At 57.3% G+C, this 19666-nt stretch overlaps 1 protein-coding gene across 1 annotated transcript in view; it reads right to left on the reverse strand.

Annotated features, from left to right (window-relative positions):
* LOC144730949 (transmembrane protein 132C-like) overlaps window positions 1-19666 on the reverse strand; it is a 67029-nt gene that overhangs the window by 22530 nt on the left and 24833 nt on the right. The window contains exons 2-6 of the mRNA XM_078611829.1: window positions 9220-9401; window positions 7389-7670; window positions 6708-7042; window positions 5728-5970; window positions 1157-1309 (exon numbers count right to left, since the gene is read on the reverse strand). Coding sequence (XP_078467955.1) covers window positions 1157-1309; window positions 5728-5970; window positions 6708-7042; window positions 7389-7670; window positions 9220-9401 — 1195 coding nt within the window. The remainder of the gene's footprint in view (window positions 1-1156; window positions 1310-5727; window positions 5971-6707; window positions 7043-7388; window positions 7671-9219; window positions 9402-19666) is intronic.

The raw sequence follows: 19666 nt of genomic DNA on the forward strand, positions 1-19666 counted from the left end.
AGCTGATGAGGGCCAGCTCCCCCCCCCTCCCCCACTTCCACCCCACCCACTTCCCCCCCCCCCCCACTTACATCCTCCCCCTCCACCTTCCACCACCCGAGTTGAACCGCCACAACGTGGAGCGGAGTCATTGTGGAATGGAACCACCGTGGAACGTAACACTGTCAAGTGGAACAGATCAACTCCAATGCTACTTGGGACTGTAACCCCTGTGAAATTGGAACCGCTCTGCAACAGAACCATGGGACCACTCTACAATAGAACCATGGGACCACTCTACAATAGAACCATGGGACCACTCTACAATAGAACCATGGGACCACTCTGGAGCAGAACCACGCGACTATGGCACCACCCTAGAGCAACACAGACCCAGGAGCCTGGGCCCCCCGAGTCTCTGCCCACAAGAAATGCGCGTCCACCAGCGTCTCTGCCCCCGAGCGAATCCGTGCACTTCGTGACCTCTCGTCACGTGACCTCCCGTCACGTGACCTCCCCTCACGTGCACGCTTCTCCATGGCATCTCGAGTCGCCCACGATCATTCCCTCCCACCCCACCCCAGCCCGCCCCCACCCCGCCCCGCCCCCGCCCCGCCCCGCCCCCGCCCCGCCCCCACCCCGCCCCCACCCCATTCCAGAGGAGAGTCGCCATATGCCGCGGCTTCATCATCGGGGGGGGGTGGGGGTGTTAGCACGGCCATCTGGCACGCAACGGCCAACTCGCCATTTGCCAGATAAGCGCAAAGGTGGCGGCCCTGGTGAGATTACGGGATCATAATCATCGTCATCATCATCATCATCGGGGGGTACATTTACAATGTCACTCAACGTATTCGCCGGGAGACATCAGAGTTGGGATATGAATAGCCCCATCCATAGACGGGAGGTATACTGGATGTGGTGTGCCGGCAAAGAAAATGTCTTCCGGCGGGTTTCATGGCCTGTGATTGGCTCGGTGGGTCCCCCTGTGGCCCTGTGATTGGCTCGATGGGTCTCTCCGAGGCCCTGTGATTGGCTCAATGGGTCTCTCCGAGGCCCTGTGATTGACTCGATGGGTCCCCCTGTGGCCCTGCGTTTGGCTCGGTGGGTCCCCCCGTGGCCCTGTGATTGGCTCGATGGGTCTCTCCGAGGCCCTGCGGTTGATTGGACTCCTCACCCGACGGCGAGGCTGCGCCCCGGTTGGCGCCGCGTGGCCGCCACCGCCACCACGTGGTGCTTGCCCGAGTTGATGATGTCGCTGCTGAGCTCCCAGGCGGATGGGTCGACGGGCTGGGCCCCCAGCACCTCGATGCCCTTCTTCGCCTTGGCCCTGCGGCAGAGACGACCCCCACAAGCCCGCCCCGAACACGACGAGTTAACGACCCGCGACGCCACGCATCAACGCGCAGGGTCGTGCGGAGCCCGGGGCGAATCACACGGTGCCCCCCCCCCCACCCCTCCTTCCCCATCCCGACGCCTTAACACCAAACGGGAAGTGTTACATCTGACACCGTGACGATGAAGCGCGCCCACGGGCGGGAAGGGAGTTTCACAACAACATCCGTGCGTGATCCACCAACCCTCGATGCAGCTGCTGCCTCTACTAGCGCTGGACTAGAGGCAGCCACTAGCACTGCAGCAGCTGCCACCACCACCACGGCCCAGCCAACACTCTCACGAGCACAGCCGACCGCAGGCACCGCCGCGCGTCACCGCGCACCAACTGCGATAATTACCGGCGCATCTCCCCCCTCGGCGTGAGGCCGGGACCGACAATCTTCGCCAGGGTCATTCATCATCGCCACCGTGCCAGGCAGCAGTGCGCCAGTGCGGTTTCAGACCTGGGAGTTCGTGCACAGACGCCATACGCTGTTCCGTCTGCTACAGCGGAGGTGTAGGGAATTTCGGCAGAGCCTACATATCTGCTTTGTTGACCTGGTTCAAGGTCTATGATACGGTGAAAAGACCGGGGATTTGGGTTATTCTTGGTGATTTCAGGGTACCGGACTCTCTGCGCATAAACCTTCAAGGACCTTCATGATGCCAGGTAATGCTGCTTGGCTTGGGAGTCGGAGCCATTTCCTGTTCACCTTGGCGTGCGACAGGGATGTCCTCTGGCTCCCACATTATTTAACATCTTTTTCTTAACAACGGAGTTCAATTAGCCCTTCATGGCTGTACCGGAAGAATTTACATCTGGCACGGAGGTACAATGGGAGGCCGATCGATGCCCGGGTGCGGTCAAAGGAAGTATCCCCTTCTGGTCAACCACGTTATGTTTGCCGATGATCTGGTCATTGCCGCTCACTCCAAACAGGAGACTCTGCTGCTGAGCCTGGAGCATGCCAGTTACCACAACAAAGACAAAGATCCCCCATATAGCCTTAACCGACTGCAGGGACAAGTGCTGTTAGCGAGTGGCAGCAGCAGCAGTAGTGGCAGCAGTAGTGGTAGCAGCGGCAGTGGTAGCAGCAGCAGTGGTAGCAGCAGCAGTGGTAGTAGCAGCAGTAGCAGCAGCAGCAGCAGTGGCAGCAGCAGCGGTGGCAGTAGCGGCAGCAGCAGCAGCAGTAGTGGTAGCAGCAGCAGTGGTAGCAGCAGTGGCAGCAGCAGTAGCAGTAGTGGTAGCAGCAGCAGTGGTAGCAGCAGCAGTGGCAGCAACAGTAGTGGCAGCAGCAGTGGCAGCAACAGTGGCAGCAGCAGCGGCAGAAGCAGCGGTGGAATTTGTGTCGTTGAGGACGCGCAGATCAAGCGTCTGCGTGCAGCGGAGGGGAGGGCCCCGGTGCACCGTTGACCTCTCGTGCTCTCGGGCCGCATTAACGCTCGGAGCCCAGAAAAAAAAATTCCGCATTACGATGGAAATGTTTTTCTAGAGTGATTTCTAATGGGCATCGGGGCGGCACTCATCTTCCTGTTTACAGTGGCGGACATTCCACGTTGCTATAGCGGTTGGGGGGGGGGGGAGAGCGAGGACATCCAATGAGACGACCACTGTATGTTGACTTACACGCAGTGTGGTACTCGTTTTATCGATCCCCGGAGGGATTATGTGCCGAAATCACTCCCCCCACCAAACACCACAACCAGGATTTGAACTCGAAACCTTCCGATTGATGCCAACCGACGTTGGTGGAGCAGCCACGTGGCCGGACGATGACGTCACTGGCGCCAGCGTCCAGAGGTCACCGGTTCGATCACCCGGCGCGGCAGTTGAAACAATAGGGGGGGGGGGGGAGTTTCGTTAAATTCCCTCCCTCCCACGCCTCTGTTCACCCAGCAGGTCACGTGCAGTGGGGTAAATTGTGGGTGCCGCCACCCTCGGAGCAAGTCGTCTGACCGGCGTGGAAAGGGGAGGCCAACGACCGTCGCAGCGGCAGCGGCAGGAGAGCGATTCGGAGGCGACTGACCGACCGGCGAGCGACCGGCGTGACCTGGCGAGTAACTCGATCGTTCATCCGTCAGCCCCTTCGAGCGCGTCGGATTCTCCACCAAGCGAGCGCAGGGCGGTAGCCGCTGGGTTGCCGCACCCCGGACGTTCGCAAGGTGCGTATATTTATCCAACGTTCAAGCGAAGCAAGCGAGTAAATAAATGATGAGAGCGGAATTGGAGGTCGAATGTCAAATAGAGAGGGGGAACACCCCCCCCCCCCCCCCAAACAACGGTCCCCGGCGCTTCGCGACCTCCCCAAGACGCTCCCACATCCACCCTCGCCCATCAATAACCACGCCTCATTAACCGCCGATTAATGGGCTTCCACATACTTCCTCCTGCGGCCGTCCCTCCCGGCCTTCCAGGGTGGGGGGAGCGGGGAGGAGAGGTGGCGGTGGCATCGTCAGCCATGGTCTATCCGCTGCTGGATGAATTCATCCCCCCACCCCCCCACAAAACCGTCCCCGTCTCTCGTGAGCTTGGCGAAGCCACCTCTTCGCATGGACATTTACACAAACGTTCACACAAACATTTGGATGAACATTCACATGCCATGCACACTTGAGACGCGCGTGTAGACAGACGCACACAGACGGACAAACAGATGAACAGACAGACGTAGATAATCAGATGGACCTATGGATAAAGAGGAATAGCAATGTAGATAAACGGACAGACATGAAGATAAGCAAAGAGACACGCATACAGATTAAGAGACACACACACACAGATAATTATCAGACACGCACACAGGCAGCCAATTCATCTGATGGCTCGAGGGGTGGTTGCGGTGGCGGTGGGGGTGGGGGCCGTGGGGTGGGTGGTCGAATGATCGTTGCGATGTCGTGAATATTTAATGAGCAATATATTGCAGGTGAATCTTCTCGTCCCAGGGTCGTGACCCCTCACCGGCGGTTCCCCCCTCCCCCTCCCCCCTGCTGCTCGAGGGGTGATCCTCGTTTGGGGATCAAGGGCATCTCAGGGGGGGGTGGGGTCGTGATCACCGAGGTGTCAGTCTCAGTCTGTGTACCAATATATTCTTGGGTTTTTTCGGTAAAGTCACGTAGGTAAAAAATTAAAATTAATAAAAGTAAAATAAAATAAAAAATAAAATAAAAATCACGACGTTTCGGAGGCAACACAAGCTTCCGTCTTCAGGTGGAACCGTCACAGCACGATTGCTGTAATCAAGTAAAGAGAAATTCCAAGAGACCCTCACTTGATACAGCAAGCGTGCTGTGACGGTTCCACCTGAAGACGGAAGCTTGTGTTGCCTCCGAAACGTCGTGATTTTAATTTTATTTTTATTTTACATTTATTAATTTAAATTAAAATTTTTAATATATATGAATCCTTGCAGTCATGAAAGCTTCAAATCTAGAATGTGTACCAATATGTCAGTCCCGTCGTGCGCCTGTAGATCGCCTCATCAATCTGTCTCTCCACATTCGGAGCACGGCAACAGGGTCGCGATTCCCAGACGAGCCCGACCTTTGTGGCTTCTGCAGTTCAATTTCTCCGTCGCGGTTTATTTATCAATCGTTGTAATTTTTTTCATGCGATTCCCCCGGTCCAACGTTATCCAGATTGCGCCATCCTCATCATCGTCGCCGCGTCGTTACGAGACAAAGAAACCGATTGGACGCCTGCATATTTGGAGTTTGCACGTTGCCCCGATGGTCGCGTGTATTTTTCTCCGTGTCCTCCGGTCTTTCCCTCCACATTTGGAACCATGTGTATTTAGCTGCAATAACTTCCCACGTGATAAGCCACTTCTCGTTGAGCTACCATTTGTGGCCAGGTCGCTTCTGAAAAAGAGCTGTATAGCTCAGTGGGCCTTACCTGGTAAAACATAAATAGTTTCGTTTCTAGTTTTACTTTTGTATATAACAGCCCATGGGAGTTGATATCACAATGATGTCCATGGGATTCACCTTCAACCCTTCTTGGCCGTGGCCGGGAACTGAACCTCTGGTCGGTGACCGCGTAGCTGCACCACCGCTCCACCGCAAGTCCGTGACAGTGCGGCTGGGCGACGATCAACAGCGCGATGTGATCGCCAGACACAGCTCCGAAATTAAACTTCCAAAATTAAATGGCAGCAACCGGATACAACAAAACCCCATCATCATCAGGATCAATTTTAACGCATTCTCAGAAACTAATTAAAGAAGTTCTGCTTGGTGAGGCGAAACACACGAAGCACTCGTAAAGCACTCATAGAATACCCCCCCAATCCCTGCCTCCTCCCCCCGGCCCGAGTCGTTCCGCTCATTGCCGAAGCGGCGAGGGGGGGGGGGGCGATGGCGAGCGCGTCTCACCGCAAGGTGAAGCGCTCCAGCGTGGAGTTGCGCGGCAGGGTCACGGTGACGCTGATGACCTCGCCGGGCCGGAAGGACTTTTCCGGAACGAGCAGCGCGACGCCGCCCTCCAGCCGCGACTCGGTCACCGGGGGCGACGGCGGCGACAGGAGGAGGCCCACGCTGCCGATGCGCAGCAGCGGCCTGTGGTGCTGCCGTGTGTCGGGGTCGTCGCGGCCGCGCCGGGAGCTGGAGTTGCCACCTCTGGAGGCATTTAAACAAAAAAAACGGGACGTATCATGGATATGGCTGGAGAGGTGGCAACCGCTCTCTGGTGATGGTGGCGGCAATGGTGGTGGTACTAGGGTTGTCACCTCCGGGCGTAAGAAAAACTAAACTGGGTCAAAGCATGGGAAGTAGAATATCTTACGATACCAGAACTACGCGTGAATCCGTTGTCTGGAGTGGTGCATGATTATCGTGATTATTTTTGTGTTTTATGCAATTGGTAAATACGGGGACTATATATCCTCGATGAAAAATAAATAAAATCAGAAATGTGCACCCGGATGCGAAATATCGGATGAGTCCAAAAGGTCCGCTTAGTTTCAGACCGATCCATAAGAGCGAGGTGACAGGAAGTGACGCGGCTCACATCGCCCTCCCCTCCTCGCTGTTCCGACCAAGAGTGGACGTCGCATGGGAATTGGGTGACGTCACTTTTGTTCACACGAAGACGCGTTAAGCTACGACGTAATGCCAACGATCAGAAAATGTTATTGAAAAAGCAAAAGACTGCAAAATATTGGAAAATAATCCTAAATCTTTACAAACAGAACTCATTCCCAATAGACGTTGGCCCAACGTTGCACGTTTACTGGCTTTCTATTCCTGGAAGGTCTCGGAGATCTCTCAGGACAGCCACCTCAACGAGAGATTGATCCTAGAGACTCCAGAACAGACGGCAACCCTAACTGGTGCAGGTGTGTAGTCCATGCTACCTGACACCTCCGCCTGCCCGCTGCTGCTGCTGCCTGGCTTCATCACCACGGCAACTCCCATCAGCCTCGGCCGGGCGGACCGAGAAGTAGAGCTCTACGCGGGCCGCAGCCTGGGACTCGCCCAAGGGCCTCTGCCTGCGACCCGGCACCACGGTGGGGGGCGCGAACCAGGCGAGGGGTAGGGCGAGCCCGGCCAGGCACAGGCCCAGGTTGGTGTCGAGGCGGCAGGAGCCGCGCGCCTCGCGCGTCTCGCGGAACGCGTGGAGGTGGACGCACGGCAGGCTCGCGATGTCGCTGTGGTCGTCCCAGTCGCGGCCCGTCGCATGGAATAGGACCTTGGTGCACAGGAGAGGATGATCACCGATCCGACGACGGATAACGTTGACGCAAGCCGGCCTTGTGGCCGCATTGGCGGTACTAATAAAGTTACGCAGCAGCTGCTTGCTGCAAGTATTTTATTCTACGATCCATCACATTAACTCAACAGGGAAGTTCAACTTCTGTCGGCCCCACTCCTTCCGCTTTAGCCCCCACCCCTTCCTCTTTAAGCCCCGCCTTTTCCCTCTCTGTGCCCTACCCCCTTTCTCCTTAGGCCCCACCCTTTCCCGATTTGCCCTGCATCTTTCTGTTTCGGCTGTTTTGGAGGTGCCCATCTCTGCCACAGTTTTCCGCCCTCCTCACCTGCACTTTGGGCGAGCTGGAGTACACCTTCTCCTGCACCAGCACGGCCCGCAGCCTTGCCGCCTGGCCACTGCCGCCGCCGGCAGGCCCTCCTCCTCCTCCAGAGGAGGAAGAGGAGGCGGCGTCTGAGCCGCCACGAGGTCCATCCGACCAGCCGCCCAGCGACGGCCCCAGCAGCTCCGGAGGGATGGGGCGAGACACCCGGAAGGGGCCGAACGTGGCGTTGACACGCGGCTCTGACAGGGGACGCACCCCCCGCGCGCCGAGCATCACGAAGGGGGCCTGCGTACGTGGGAACACACGCATGTGTGCAAAAGGGTGGGGGGTGGGGGGTGGTGGGTGGCGGCCACAGAACGCGAGGTCGTCACGGTTCCGTACGGAGAGAGAGGATGACGAGCAGCGAGAATATTTCACACTCGCTTGTGATCATTCTACTGTGGATTACCCTTGCACCCTCTAGATTCTGGTCGTGAATTAAATATATATACTCGTATTGCCCGCGTATTTGCGAGGGTGGTAATGTAAATCCTGCAGATGTGCGCGGTGAGGTTACCACCATGCACATTTGCCAGCCAGCCAGGCAGGTAGGAATCCATCCAGGTAGCAAACCATTTTTTTCTAATATAGTATACGATTAGCAATATATACTGCAATACAAATAAATGTTAATAAAATTATTTCAGCCTCGCCAAAGCTGTGGCTGCCCAAAAGAACACTTTCACCCATGTGCAGTTTTTCAGTGGGGCTGTGTGCCGAATATGCTACTTCTCCCGAGCTTTTACCTTCATCGCTGCCAACCCACACGGTTCACCCGTATTCTTGTACAGGGAAATTGAGCCGTTTCAATACGGGCAAAACCAATGTTTTTTGTTGCCTATTTGTTTGTGTTTCTCCCTTGTGATGGGACGTCGGAGGATGAATGTTGATATAAGGGGCACGTGGTGACCAATAAGGTCTGAATTGGTCTGTAATAAGGTGGGCACTGATAAGGGGCTGACAGGTATGCACTTTGAACATTCAAATCCAGACGATGCCCGCAGGAGTGCGTGGCGAAAGCTTGCGAGAGGAAATGTTGAACGTGCGGCCGTGCCTAGGAAACCACGCTCGGGTGATGTTCCCATTGGGCAGGCTGAACATTTTTTCTAGTTAGGGCTGAAATACACTTATTTAATTATTATTTGTATTATCATCATCATCATCGTCGTGGGTTTATGCAGTCCCTCGGCCCCGTGGCCTCTGCCCCCCTTCTGCTTTCAGCCGCATCCCAAATCCTACTGCACCACGTGGTGCCGACCTCGATGAAGCTGGCTGTGACCCACGGTTGGCGTATCCCACCGTGGACCTTGCTTCTGATCTGTTCTTAACGCACCCTCCGCGACACACACACACACACAAACACTACAAGCACACAACAACAAAGATCCCCCGTATAGCGAACACCTATGAAGGCCGACACGGCACACGACGGGGTGGGTGGCCAGCACCACGCCCGGCCGCCTTTGTCTCCCTAGTGGCGATGTTTACACACCGCACCAGGTACTCATTTGAGGCTGAGTGGACCTAGCGGAGGCCCAGGACCGGGTCAGATAATCTCCACTGATGTTGGCCGTGAGCGGGAATCGGATCCGGGTCGTCGGGTTCGTAGCGCAGCGCGCTAACCGCTACACTACCGCTCCCCACAACACACAGACTCACACACTACACACACACACTATGCACATATGCTACACGCACACACTACATACACTACACACACTACATACACCACACACACTATGCACGCACTACGCACACACTATACATGCACACGCCATACACGCTCGCCCGGCACCTGCAGCAGGCGCGCGCTGGCGTTGCGGAAGAGCTCCGCGTGCGGGTTGGCCGTGTGCAGCAGGAAGGCCAGGTGACCTTCCGGCAGGGTCACGTGGGCCCTCAGGTGCACGGGGGTCAGGGGTCGAGCCGCAAAGCCGGGGCCCTCTGCGACTGGGTCACCGCCGGACGCCGCCGCCGACTCTGCCGGAGAAAACGCGCCACGGTGAGCGGGGACTCACCACCCCCCACAGCACGAGGGGGGGTGTAGGGGAGCTCAAGGACCCCCCACTTGGTTTGGGTGAACCACAGACGAGAGGGTGGAGTGTCACGTGCAAGAAGCGGGTGGTTGGGCAGGTGGGTTAGTGATTGAGTTAGTGAGGGGGCGGGCGAGTTAGTGAGTGAACGGGTGAGTGGGTGAGTGAATGAGTGAGTGAACGAATGAGTGGGTGAACCAGTGGGTGAACGAGTAGGTGAGTGAATGAGTGAGTGGGTGGGGTAAGTTAATGAGTAGGTGGGTCAGTGAATGATTGAGTGGGTGAGTGAGTGGGTGAGTGGGTGAGTGAGTGGGTGGGTAGGTGAATGAGTGGGTGGATGGATGAGTGGGTGGCTGAGTGAGTAGTTGAGTGAGTGGGTGGGTGAGTGAGTGGGTGGGTGAGTGGTTGAGTGGTTGAATGAGTGGGTGGGTGAGTGAGTGGGTGGGTGGATGAATGAGTGGGTGGGTGGGTAGGTGAGTGAGTGGGTCAGTGAGTAGTTGGGTGAGTGAGTGAGTGGGTGAGTGAGTGAGTGGGTGAGTGAGTGAGTGAGTGGGTGGGTGAGTGGGTGAGTGAGTGGGTGAGTGGGTGGGTGAGTGAGTGAGTGGGTGGGTGAGTGGGTGAGTGGGTGAGTGAGTGGGTGGGTGAGTGGGTGGGTGAGTGAGTGGGTGGGCGAGTGAGTGAGTGGGCGGGTGAGTGAGTGGGCGGGTGAGTGAGTGGGCGGGTGAGTGAGTGAGTGGGGCGGGTGAGTGAGTGGGTGGGTGAGTGAGTGGGTGGGCGAGTGAGTGAGTGGGCGGGTGAGTGAGTGGGTGGGTGAGTGAGTGGGTGGGTGAGTGAGTGAGCGGGTGGGTGAGTGAGTGGGTGAGTGACCTGGGATCAACACAAATGACAAAAGCACAAAAACCAAACCAAACAAACCAAAGCACAGCAATGAAGCAAACAGCAATCGGCACAAAAACCAAAGGAAGAAGAAAGACGCAGCACAACACGACGAATGGAAAACATCACACACGCGTAAAGCAGATGCTCAATCAATGCTAAATATTACATTCCCAGCAGCGCAAAATCGGCTTGGGCAGATTACCTCGGGGGGACTGATTACGGGAGCACAACAGTGAGGAGGGGGGCCTCTGGGGTCACTGGAGAGCGAGGGGAGGGGAGAGGAGAGCGGCGGCAGCAACCAGCCGGCCGCGCGGAAGCAGCTGGGGGAGGGACGGGAACGCGGGAGACTGGGGGAGGCTTTTGCCCGGCAGTGGGAATATACAGACTATGCACGCATGTTGAAGTTATTTCGCACCGTACGTGGACGACCCTCCTAATGGGAGGCGCGGGGGGAAGAAAAACAAACGATAAACGAGACCCACAGACTCCCATAGAGACCCACAGACTCCCATAGAGACCCACAGACTCCCATAGAGATCCACAGACTCCCATAGAGACCCACAGACTCCCATAGAGACCCACCGTCTCACATATAAACTCTTAGGCTTAAACTGAGACCCACAGGCTCACAGACCCACAGACTCACATAGACACCCACAGACTCTCATAGAGACCCACAGACTCCCATAGAGACCCACAGACTCCCATATAGACCCACAGACTCTCATAGAGACCCACAGACTCCCAGAGAAACCCACAGACCCACATAGAGACCCACACACTCATATAGAGACCCACTGTCACACATATAAACTCTTAGGCTTAAACTGAGACCCACAGGCTCACATACCCACAGACTCACATAGACACCCACAGACTCACATAGAAACGCATAGGCTTGCACTAGGACCTACAGGCTCACAGACTCACATAGAGACCCACAGACTCACAGACCCACAGACTCGCATAGAGACCCACAGACTCACAGACTCGCATAGAGACCCACAGACTCACATAAACGCATAGGCTTGCATTAGGACCTACAGGCTCACAGACCCACAGACTCACATAGAGACCCACAGACTCACATAGAGACCCACAGAGACCCACAGACCCACATAGAGACCCACACACTCATATAGAGACCCACAGACCCACATAGAGACCCACAGACTCACAGAGACCCACAGACCCACATAGAGACCCACACACTCATATAGAGACCCACAGACCCACATAGAGACCCACCAGACTCACAGAGACCCACAGACCCACAAAGAGACCCACAGACTCATATAGAGACCCATAGACTCACATAGAGACCCGCAGACTCATGCTCCCTGCCTTCAACAACCCGCATTGACCGGCATGGTGAAGTATGGCCAATTGACCGCCGCGACCCGCTGGAGCGTTGCGGATATCCCACCACGCCCCACTGATGTCAGCCGTGGCCCAGAATCACAGCGCAGTGCGCTAATCACTGCGCCTCCACTCCCCGTCGGGATGATTTCATTCAGATGATTTCCCCACGCGGTGCGCTTTGTAATTCAGTCGCGACGCGTCTCTCTGCTCGAACGCCCTTTGTGTTGGCTCCGATCTCCACCGACGGGTTCGAAAGCAAGTGGTGGCAATTCCACGTTCATACGACGGCGCCCAGACCACCTTGCTGGGTACATCACATCTCATACGTCCAGATGACCTTGACCGACTCACGAAAACGTGTACTGTGGCCATGACAACGATGTTCTATTAACAGGAGACCAGGGAGATAAGCATTTGGCAAATTGGGGGAGGGTGGCTGTGAGAATGTTTGTTAAAGATGTTTGGTTTGTTGTCGTTGATGTTGCTCGTTGATGATCGCTAATGATGCACTCGTGAAACCTCCCGGTCCACAGCTTCTCTGATTGCTGGGTGGTTTTTTTTATTGGGGGGGGGGGGGGGGGGTGAGTTAGAGAGCCGGCAAAGCGCTCGTAGAGAGGATAGAGAGGGAGATGGAGAGAAATCTCCGCCCTTGCTCTGAACACGCGACACGGGGAAGACGTCTTTAGTGGAGCTGATCGACTCTTTATTTATCGCTGTGCCCGGCAAGTGCACTCGACTGTCCGTGTTTCCGTGTGTGGCTGCGTGTGTGTTACTGTGTGTGTGGCTGTGTGTGTGTGTGTGTGGCTGGCTGTGTGTGTGGCTGTGTGTGGCTGTGTGGCTGTGTGTGTGGCTGTGTGTGGCTGTGTGTGTGTGTGTGGTTGTGTGTGTGTGTGTGGTTGTGTGTGTGTGTGTCTGTGTGTGTGTGTGTGGTTGTGTGTGTGTGTGTGGTTGTGTGTGTGTGTGTGTGGCTGTGTGTGTGTGTGTGGTTGTGTGTGTGTGTGACTGTGTGTGTGGCTGTGTGTGTGTGTGGCTGTGTGTGTGTGTGTGGTTGTGTGTGTGTGTGGCTGTGTGTGGCTGTGTGTGTGTGTGTGGTTGTGTGTGTGTGTGTGGCTGTGTGTGTGGCTGTGTGTGGCTGTGTGTGTGTGGTTGTGTGTGTGTGTGTGGTTGTGTGTGTGTGTGTGTGGCTGTGTGTGTGTGTGTGGTTGTGTGTGTGTGTGACTGTGTGTGTGGCTGTGTGTGTGTGTGGCTGTGTGTGGCTGTGTGGCTGTGTGTGTGTGTGGCTGTGTGTGTGGCTGTGTGTGTGTGTGGCTGTGTGTGTGTGTGGCTGTGTGTGTGTGTGGTTGTGTGTGTGTGTGGTTGTGTGTGTGTGTGTGGCTGTGTGTGTGTGTGGTTGTGTGTGTGTGTGGCTGTGTGTGTGGCTATGTGTGTGTGTGGCTGTGTGTGTGTGTGTTTGTGTGTGTGTGTGTGTGGCTGTGTGTGTGTGGTTGTGTGTGTGTGTGGCTGTGTGTGTGTGTGGTTGTGTGTGTGTGTGTGTGGCTGTGTGTGTGTGTGGTTGTGTGTGTGTGGCTGTGTGTGTGTGTGTGTGTGGTTGTGTGTGTGTGTGGCTGTGTGTGTGGCTGTGTGTGTGTGTGGCTGTGTGTGTGGTTGTGTGTGTGTGTGTGGCTGTGTGTGTGTGTGGTTGTGTGTGTGTGTGGCTGTGTGTGTGTGTGTGGCTGTGTGTGTGTGGTTGTGTGTGTGTGTGTGTGGCTGTGTGTGTGTGTGGTTGTGTGTGTGTGTGTGTGGCTGTGTGTGTGTGTGGTTGTGTGTGTGTGTGTGGGCTGTGTGTGTGTGGTTGTGTGTGTGTGGCTGTGTGTGTGGCTGTGTGTGTGTGTGGCTGTGTGTGTGTGTGTGGTTGTGTGTGTGTGTGTGTGGTTGTGTGTGTGTGTGTGGCTGTGTGTGTGTGTGTGTGCCTCGCGTGGGGAGCGGGAGTTAACTTGGCGACCCACTCATGGCCTAACACCAGTGACGATTATATGAACCGGTCCTGGGCCTCCCCTAGGTCGACACGGCCTCAAATGAGGATCTGGTGCGGTGTGTAAACATCGTCACTGGGGAGACAAAGGCGGCCGGGCGTAGTACTGGCCACCCACCCCCTCGTGTGCCGTGCCGGCCTTCATTAGATGGATACTCGCTAACAGCACTTGTCCCAACAGCCTGTCAAGGCTATCCGGGGGAATGTTTGTCTTTGTCCGCGTGTGTCCACGTGTGTTTGTTCGTGCGTCCAATGTCACTTCGCAACAAACAAAACAAAAACAATCACAAGACTCACAACTCGACCTCACCATCACAGGTGATCACACCAAGTCAGCGTGAGAACATCACGTTGTACCGAGTCGGCATTGTTTGATGCTAGCGGCGGAGCGAATCGAAATAGCTTGGGTTTTTTTGGGGGGGGCGGGGGGAGGGCTGGGATCGTTCGAGGCGCGATTTAGCGCGGTGGGCTACGTGCGGTGCGAAAGAAGTTCAACATGCGAGAAAGGACACGGGGCACGATGAGCAAAGCGAGCGAGCGAGAGGGAGGGAGGGGGAAGTGAAATCCACGAACTCGGCCCGAATTCGACGTCCGCAGGTCGCCGTCATCGCTGCTGAGATGCGGGGGGGGGGACACGTGGACTTGAAAGCTCTCTCGTGGGACTACTCCCTTTGCCGGCTTGGAACTCTACGGTTCTCTCTGAAGGTTACAGCCCCCCTCCCCTACCCCAACCCCCCTCCCCTATCCCCGAAACCCCCCTCTCCCCTCCCCCAACCTCCCCTCCCCCAAGGCCCCCTTCTCCTCCCCCAACCCCCCATCCCATATCCCCCCCAACCCCCCCTCCCCTCCTCCAACCCCCCCTCCCCTTCCCCAACACCCCCTCCCCCAACCCCCCTCCCCTATCCCCCCAACCCCCCCCAACCCCCCCTCCCCTACTCCAACCTCCCACTCCTCCCCTAACCCCCCTCCCCCAACCCCCCACCCCCAACCCCCCTCCCCCCCCTACGCACGACGGTTCGCTCAGCACTGCGGTTCAAGCCGCCTAACGCGGCGGGACAGCGTCACGAGTCGTGGAGAGGGGAGGGGTTCAGGGGGGGAGGGGTTGTGGAGGGGAGGGGCGCTGTGCTCACCCCTCCCTCCCTCCCCACCCCCCCCCCGCCCTCCTCCTCCTCCTTGACGGCAGGGAGACAAAGGCGAGGCGACAGGTGAAGCGGTAACGCGGACGGACGACGCGGGAGGAGCGTGCGGAGGGCGTGAGGTCACGGTCGCGGTGGAGCACCGGGCAAAGTTGGTGGTGGGGGGGCATCAATCGTGCCCCCCCCCCCTTAACCCCAACAGCCCCCCAGAGTTAAACGGTTTTCTCTTGCGGTTGTGCCCCCCCCCCATCCCTAACCCCGCACGCCCCCACCCGGCCACCACCCCCCCACCGCGAAATCGGAGACCGTGCGGCTGGAGGAGTGGTAGCGGTGGTTCGCGTCCCTCTCTCTTCGTGTCTCTCACTCTCCACGTCCCTCTATCTCCGCGTCCCTCTATCTCCGTGTCCCTCTCTCTCCGTGTCCCTCTATCTATGTCCCTCTCTCTCCTTGTCCCACTCTGTGTCCCGTGTCCCTCTCTCTCGGTCCCTGTGTCGCCTCTGTCTCTGCCCCCCCCCCTCTCTCTCTCTGCAGCCCGGGCCGCTCCCCCCCGTTACTGATGATTGATGTCCCCCGTGATTCATAGGGCCGATGGGTTTGCGGGTCTGCGTTTGTGTCTCCGGCTGTGTGTCTGGGTTTCCAATCAGAGGTTGTCGGAGGCACGACTCCACTCACACAAATTAATGTCGTGTGGTTGTGTACGTGTTTGTGTACATGGTTGTGTACGTGTTTGTGTACGTCTTTTGTACGCGTTTGTAAGCTCCTCTGGCATGTGAGGCTGCTATGGCTGGGGGTCACGTAGCCCGCATGCCCAAACAGCTTCTGTTTGGCCGGATGGCGTGGGGGCTAAACGGGCGCGGCACGGGCTGTAGACGAGATTCAGCTGATGTCGTACGGAGGGACGTGGAGCTGAGTGGACTTGCCGATGACCGCTACCAGCCGTGTCAAGGTCGGCCTCCGTGGAGGAGGCTCGTGAAGGACGCTGCTACTGGGCAGTTGGAGGCAGTCGCCCTCCAACATCAACAACAACAACGGAGGGCGGAGGAGCGACGCTCGCAACAACGAGCGGCTAAAACGCAGCAACGTGACCACAGTGGTGGTGCATCTATGGGTCTCTACGTCAGTCTCTGGGTCTCTGTGCGAGTCTGTGGTGAGCGGTTCAATACCTGCGGTAGCGGCAGCCGAAACCCGGATTCGAACCCAGGATTAATCCTGGCGGCACGGCTCTATCAGCGGCATCGTCTCCGCTCCACTGAGTCACCAGGCGGCCTACGCGCTTGGCACTGAACAGCGATGGCTCCGTCCGCTGCCTTAGGCTGGCGCCGCCAATTAACTCGGAGCCCGCTAATTGCTGCTGCCCAGTGGGGGCTGCCTCGGGAACGCAACATCAGCGTCGGCAAATTAGCGACGCCGCCAATAAATTAGGGGCGCATCCACACGGAGCCACGGAGCTCTGTTCCGCTCGGATATCCCCCATGCTGCTGCTGGGCAGTAGTGTCGTGGTTATTGTCAAAGCGGTGCTCATTTTATCGACCCCGCCCCCCTCCCCCGGCAAGGATGATGGGCTGAGTTGAGTGGGGTTGAGTCCCCCCCCCATCCACCGCCCGCACCCCACCAACCAATCGCAAAGTGAACTCGCGACCTCCGCACCGCGAGTGACATGCCGAGTGGACAGGCCGACTGAGACCGATACGAGGACGGGCAGGGCTCGCATCCACTGCCAGGAGTCGCCAGTTCGATTCGATCTCCCGGCGCGGCACCCGCCTAACGTGCATTCTGGTGCTGCTGACGCCTTCCTCACCACCACCACCACGCCACTACCATACAAAGACAAATATCCCCCGTATAGCCTTAACAGACCGCCGGGGCAAGTGCTGTTAGCGAGCACCTATGAAGGCCGGCACGGCACACGAGGGGGTGGGTAGCCAGCACCACGCCCGACCGCCTTTGTCTCCCCAGTGGCGATGTTTTACACACCGCACCAGGTACTCATTTGAGGCTGAGTCGACCTAGGGGATACCCAAGACCGGTTCAGATAATCGCCACCGGTGTTGGGCCGTGAGCGAGATTCGAACTCGGGTCACTTGGTTCGCGCTAACCGCTACACTTCCATACAAAGAACAAAGAACCCCCGTATAGCCTTTAACAGACTGTAGGGGCAAGTGCTGTTAGCGAGCACCTATGAAGGCCGGAACGGCACACGAGGGGGTGGGTGGCCAACACCACGCCCGACCGCCTTTGTCTCCCTAGTGGCAATGTTTACACACCGCACCAGGTACTCATTTGAGGCTGAGTCGACCTAGGGGAGGCCCGGGACCGGTTCAGATAATCGTCACTGGTGTTGGCCGTGAGTGGGAATCGAACTTGTGTCGCCGGGTTCATAGCGCAGCGCGCTAACCGCTGCACTATCGCACCATCACACACACATGTACGTGGAGCAGCAGCAGCACAATCCACCACGACCGCCACACACACAACCACCACTGGCACGCGACCACCCACCAGCACCACCAGCACCACCAGCACCACCAACAGCAGCAGGCACAGCTGTCGGTTTCGCGTGTGGGTGGAAGGTCAACGCGGCATTATTAGAATCTCACACACGGCAATCTACATGCGCACGGGCAGCATAGACCACGGTAGGCTGTTTTTATGCACGTGCTCATGAGGATGTATCAAGAAAGACGAAAATTAATCCCCCCCCCCCCAAAAAAAAATATATTAAAAAATAAGAATAGGAAATGCAACAGGAGGTGTGAAGATGTTGCAAACACCAAATCGAACACTCTGATACTATATTGCATTGTCTTCGAAACCCATTGTTCTACACCAGAGACAGCCTTCTTTAGGGCCTAGCCTCACCACCAGCGCCTCACCACCAGTCTCACCACCAGTGCCTCACCACCAGTGTATCACCACCAACCACCACCAACCACCAATGCCTCACCACCAGTGCCTCACCACCAGTGCCTCACCACCAACCACCAGTGCCTCACCACCAGTGCCTCACCACCAACCACCAACCACCAGTGCCTCACCACCAGTGCCTCACCACCAACCACCAGTGCCTCAACACCAACCACCAATGCCTCACCACCAGCGCCTCACCACCAGTGCCTCACCACCAACCACCAATGCCTCACCACCAACCACCAGTGCCTCACCACCAACCACCAGTGCCTCACCACCAACCACCAGTGCCTCAACATCAACCACCAATGCCTCACCACCAGCGCCTCACCACCAGTGCCTCACCACCAACCACCAATGCCTCACCACCAACCACCAGTGCCTCACCACCAGTGCCTCACCACCAACCACCAGTGCCTCACCACCAACCACCAATGCCTCACCACCAGTGCCTCACCACCAGTGCCTCACCACCAACCACCAGTGCCTCACCACCAACCACCAATGCCTCACCACCAGTGCCTCACCACCAGTGCCTCACCACCAACCACCAATGCCTCACCACCAACCACCAGTGTCTCACCACCAGTGCCTCACCACCAGTGCCTCACCACCAACCACCAATGCCTCACCACCAACCACCAGTGCCTCACCACCAGTGCCTCACCACCAGTGCCTCACCACCAACCACCAATGCCTCACCACCAACCACCAATGCCTCACCACCAGTGCCTCACCACCAGTGCCTCACCACCAATGCCTCACCACCAACCACCAATGCCTCACCACCAGTGCCTCACCACCAATGCCTCACCACCAACCACCAATGCCTCACCACCAGTGCCTCACCACCAGTGCCTCACCACCAATGCCTCACCACCAACCACCAATGCCTCACCACCAGTGCCTCACCACCAATGCCTCACCACCAACCACCAGTGCATCACCACCAGTGCCTCACCACCAATGCCTCACCACCAACCACCAATGCCTCACCACCAGTGCCTCACCACCAGTGCCTCACCACCAACCACCAATGCCTCACCACCAACCACCAATGCCTCACCACCAGTGCCTCACCACCAGTGCCTCACCACCAACCACCAATGCCTCACCACCAACCACCAATGCCTCACCACCAGTGCCTCACCACCAGTGCCTCACCACCAACCACCAGTGCCTCACCACCAACCACCAGTGCCTCACCACCAACCACCAATGCCTCACCACCAACCACCAGTGCATCACCACCAGTGCCTCACCACCAATGCCTCACCACCAACCACCAATGCCTCACCACCAGTGCCTCACCACCAGTGCCTCACCACCAACCACCAATGCCTCACCACCAACCACCAATGCCTCACCACCAGTGCCTCACCACCAGTGCCTCACCACCAACCACCAATGCCTCACCACCAACCACCAATGCCTCACCACCAGTGCCTCACCACCAGTGCCTCACCACCAACCACCAGTGCCTCACCACCAACCACCAGTGCCTCACCACCAACCACCAATGCCTCACCACCAACCACCAGTGCATCACCACCAGTGCCTCACCACCAATGCCTCACCACCAACCACCAATGCCTCACCACCAGTGCCTCACCACCAGTGCCTCACCACCAACCACCAATGCCTCACCACCAACCACCAATGCCTCACCACCAGTGCCTCACCACCAGTGCCTCACCACCAACCACCAATGCCCCACCACCAACCACCAATGCCTCACCACCAGTGCCTCACCACCAGTGCCTCACCACCAACCACCAGTGCCTCACCACCAACCACCAGTGCCTCACCACCAACCACCAATGCCTCACCACCAACCACCAGTGCCTCACCACCAGTGTCTCACCACCAGTGCCTCACAACTCACCAGCACTACGCCCGGCCGCCTTTGTGGCGATA

The sequence above is a fragment of the Lampetra planeri genome, chromosome 37 (genome assembly GCF_965212315.1).
Source record: "Lampetra planeri chromosome 37, kcLamPlan1.2.h2, whole genome shotgun sequence".
Lineage (NCBI taxonomy): Eukaryota > Metazoa > Chordata > Hyperoartia > Petromyzontiformes > Petromyzontidae > Lampetra > Lampetra planeri.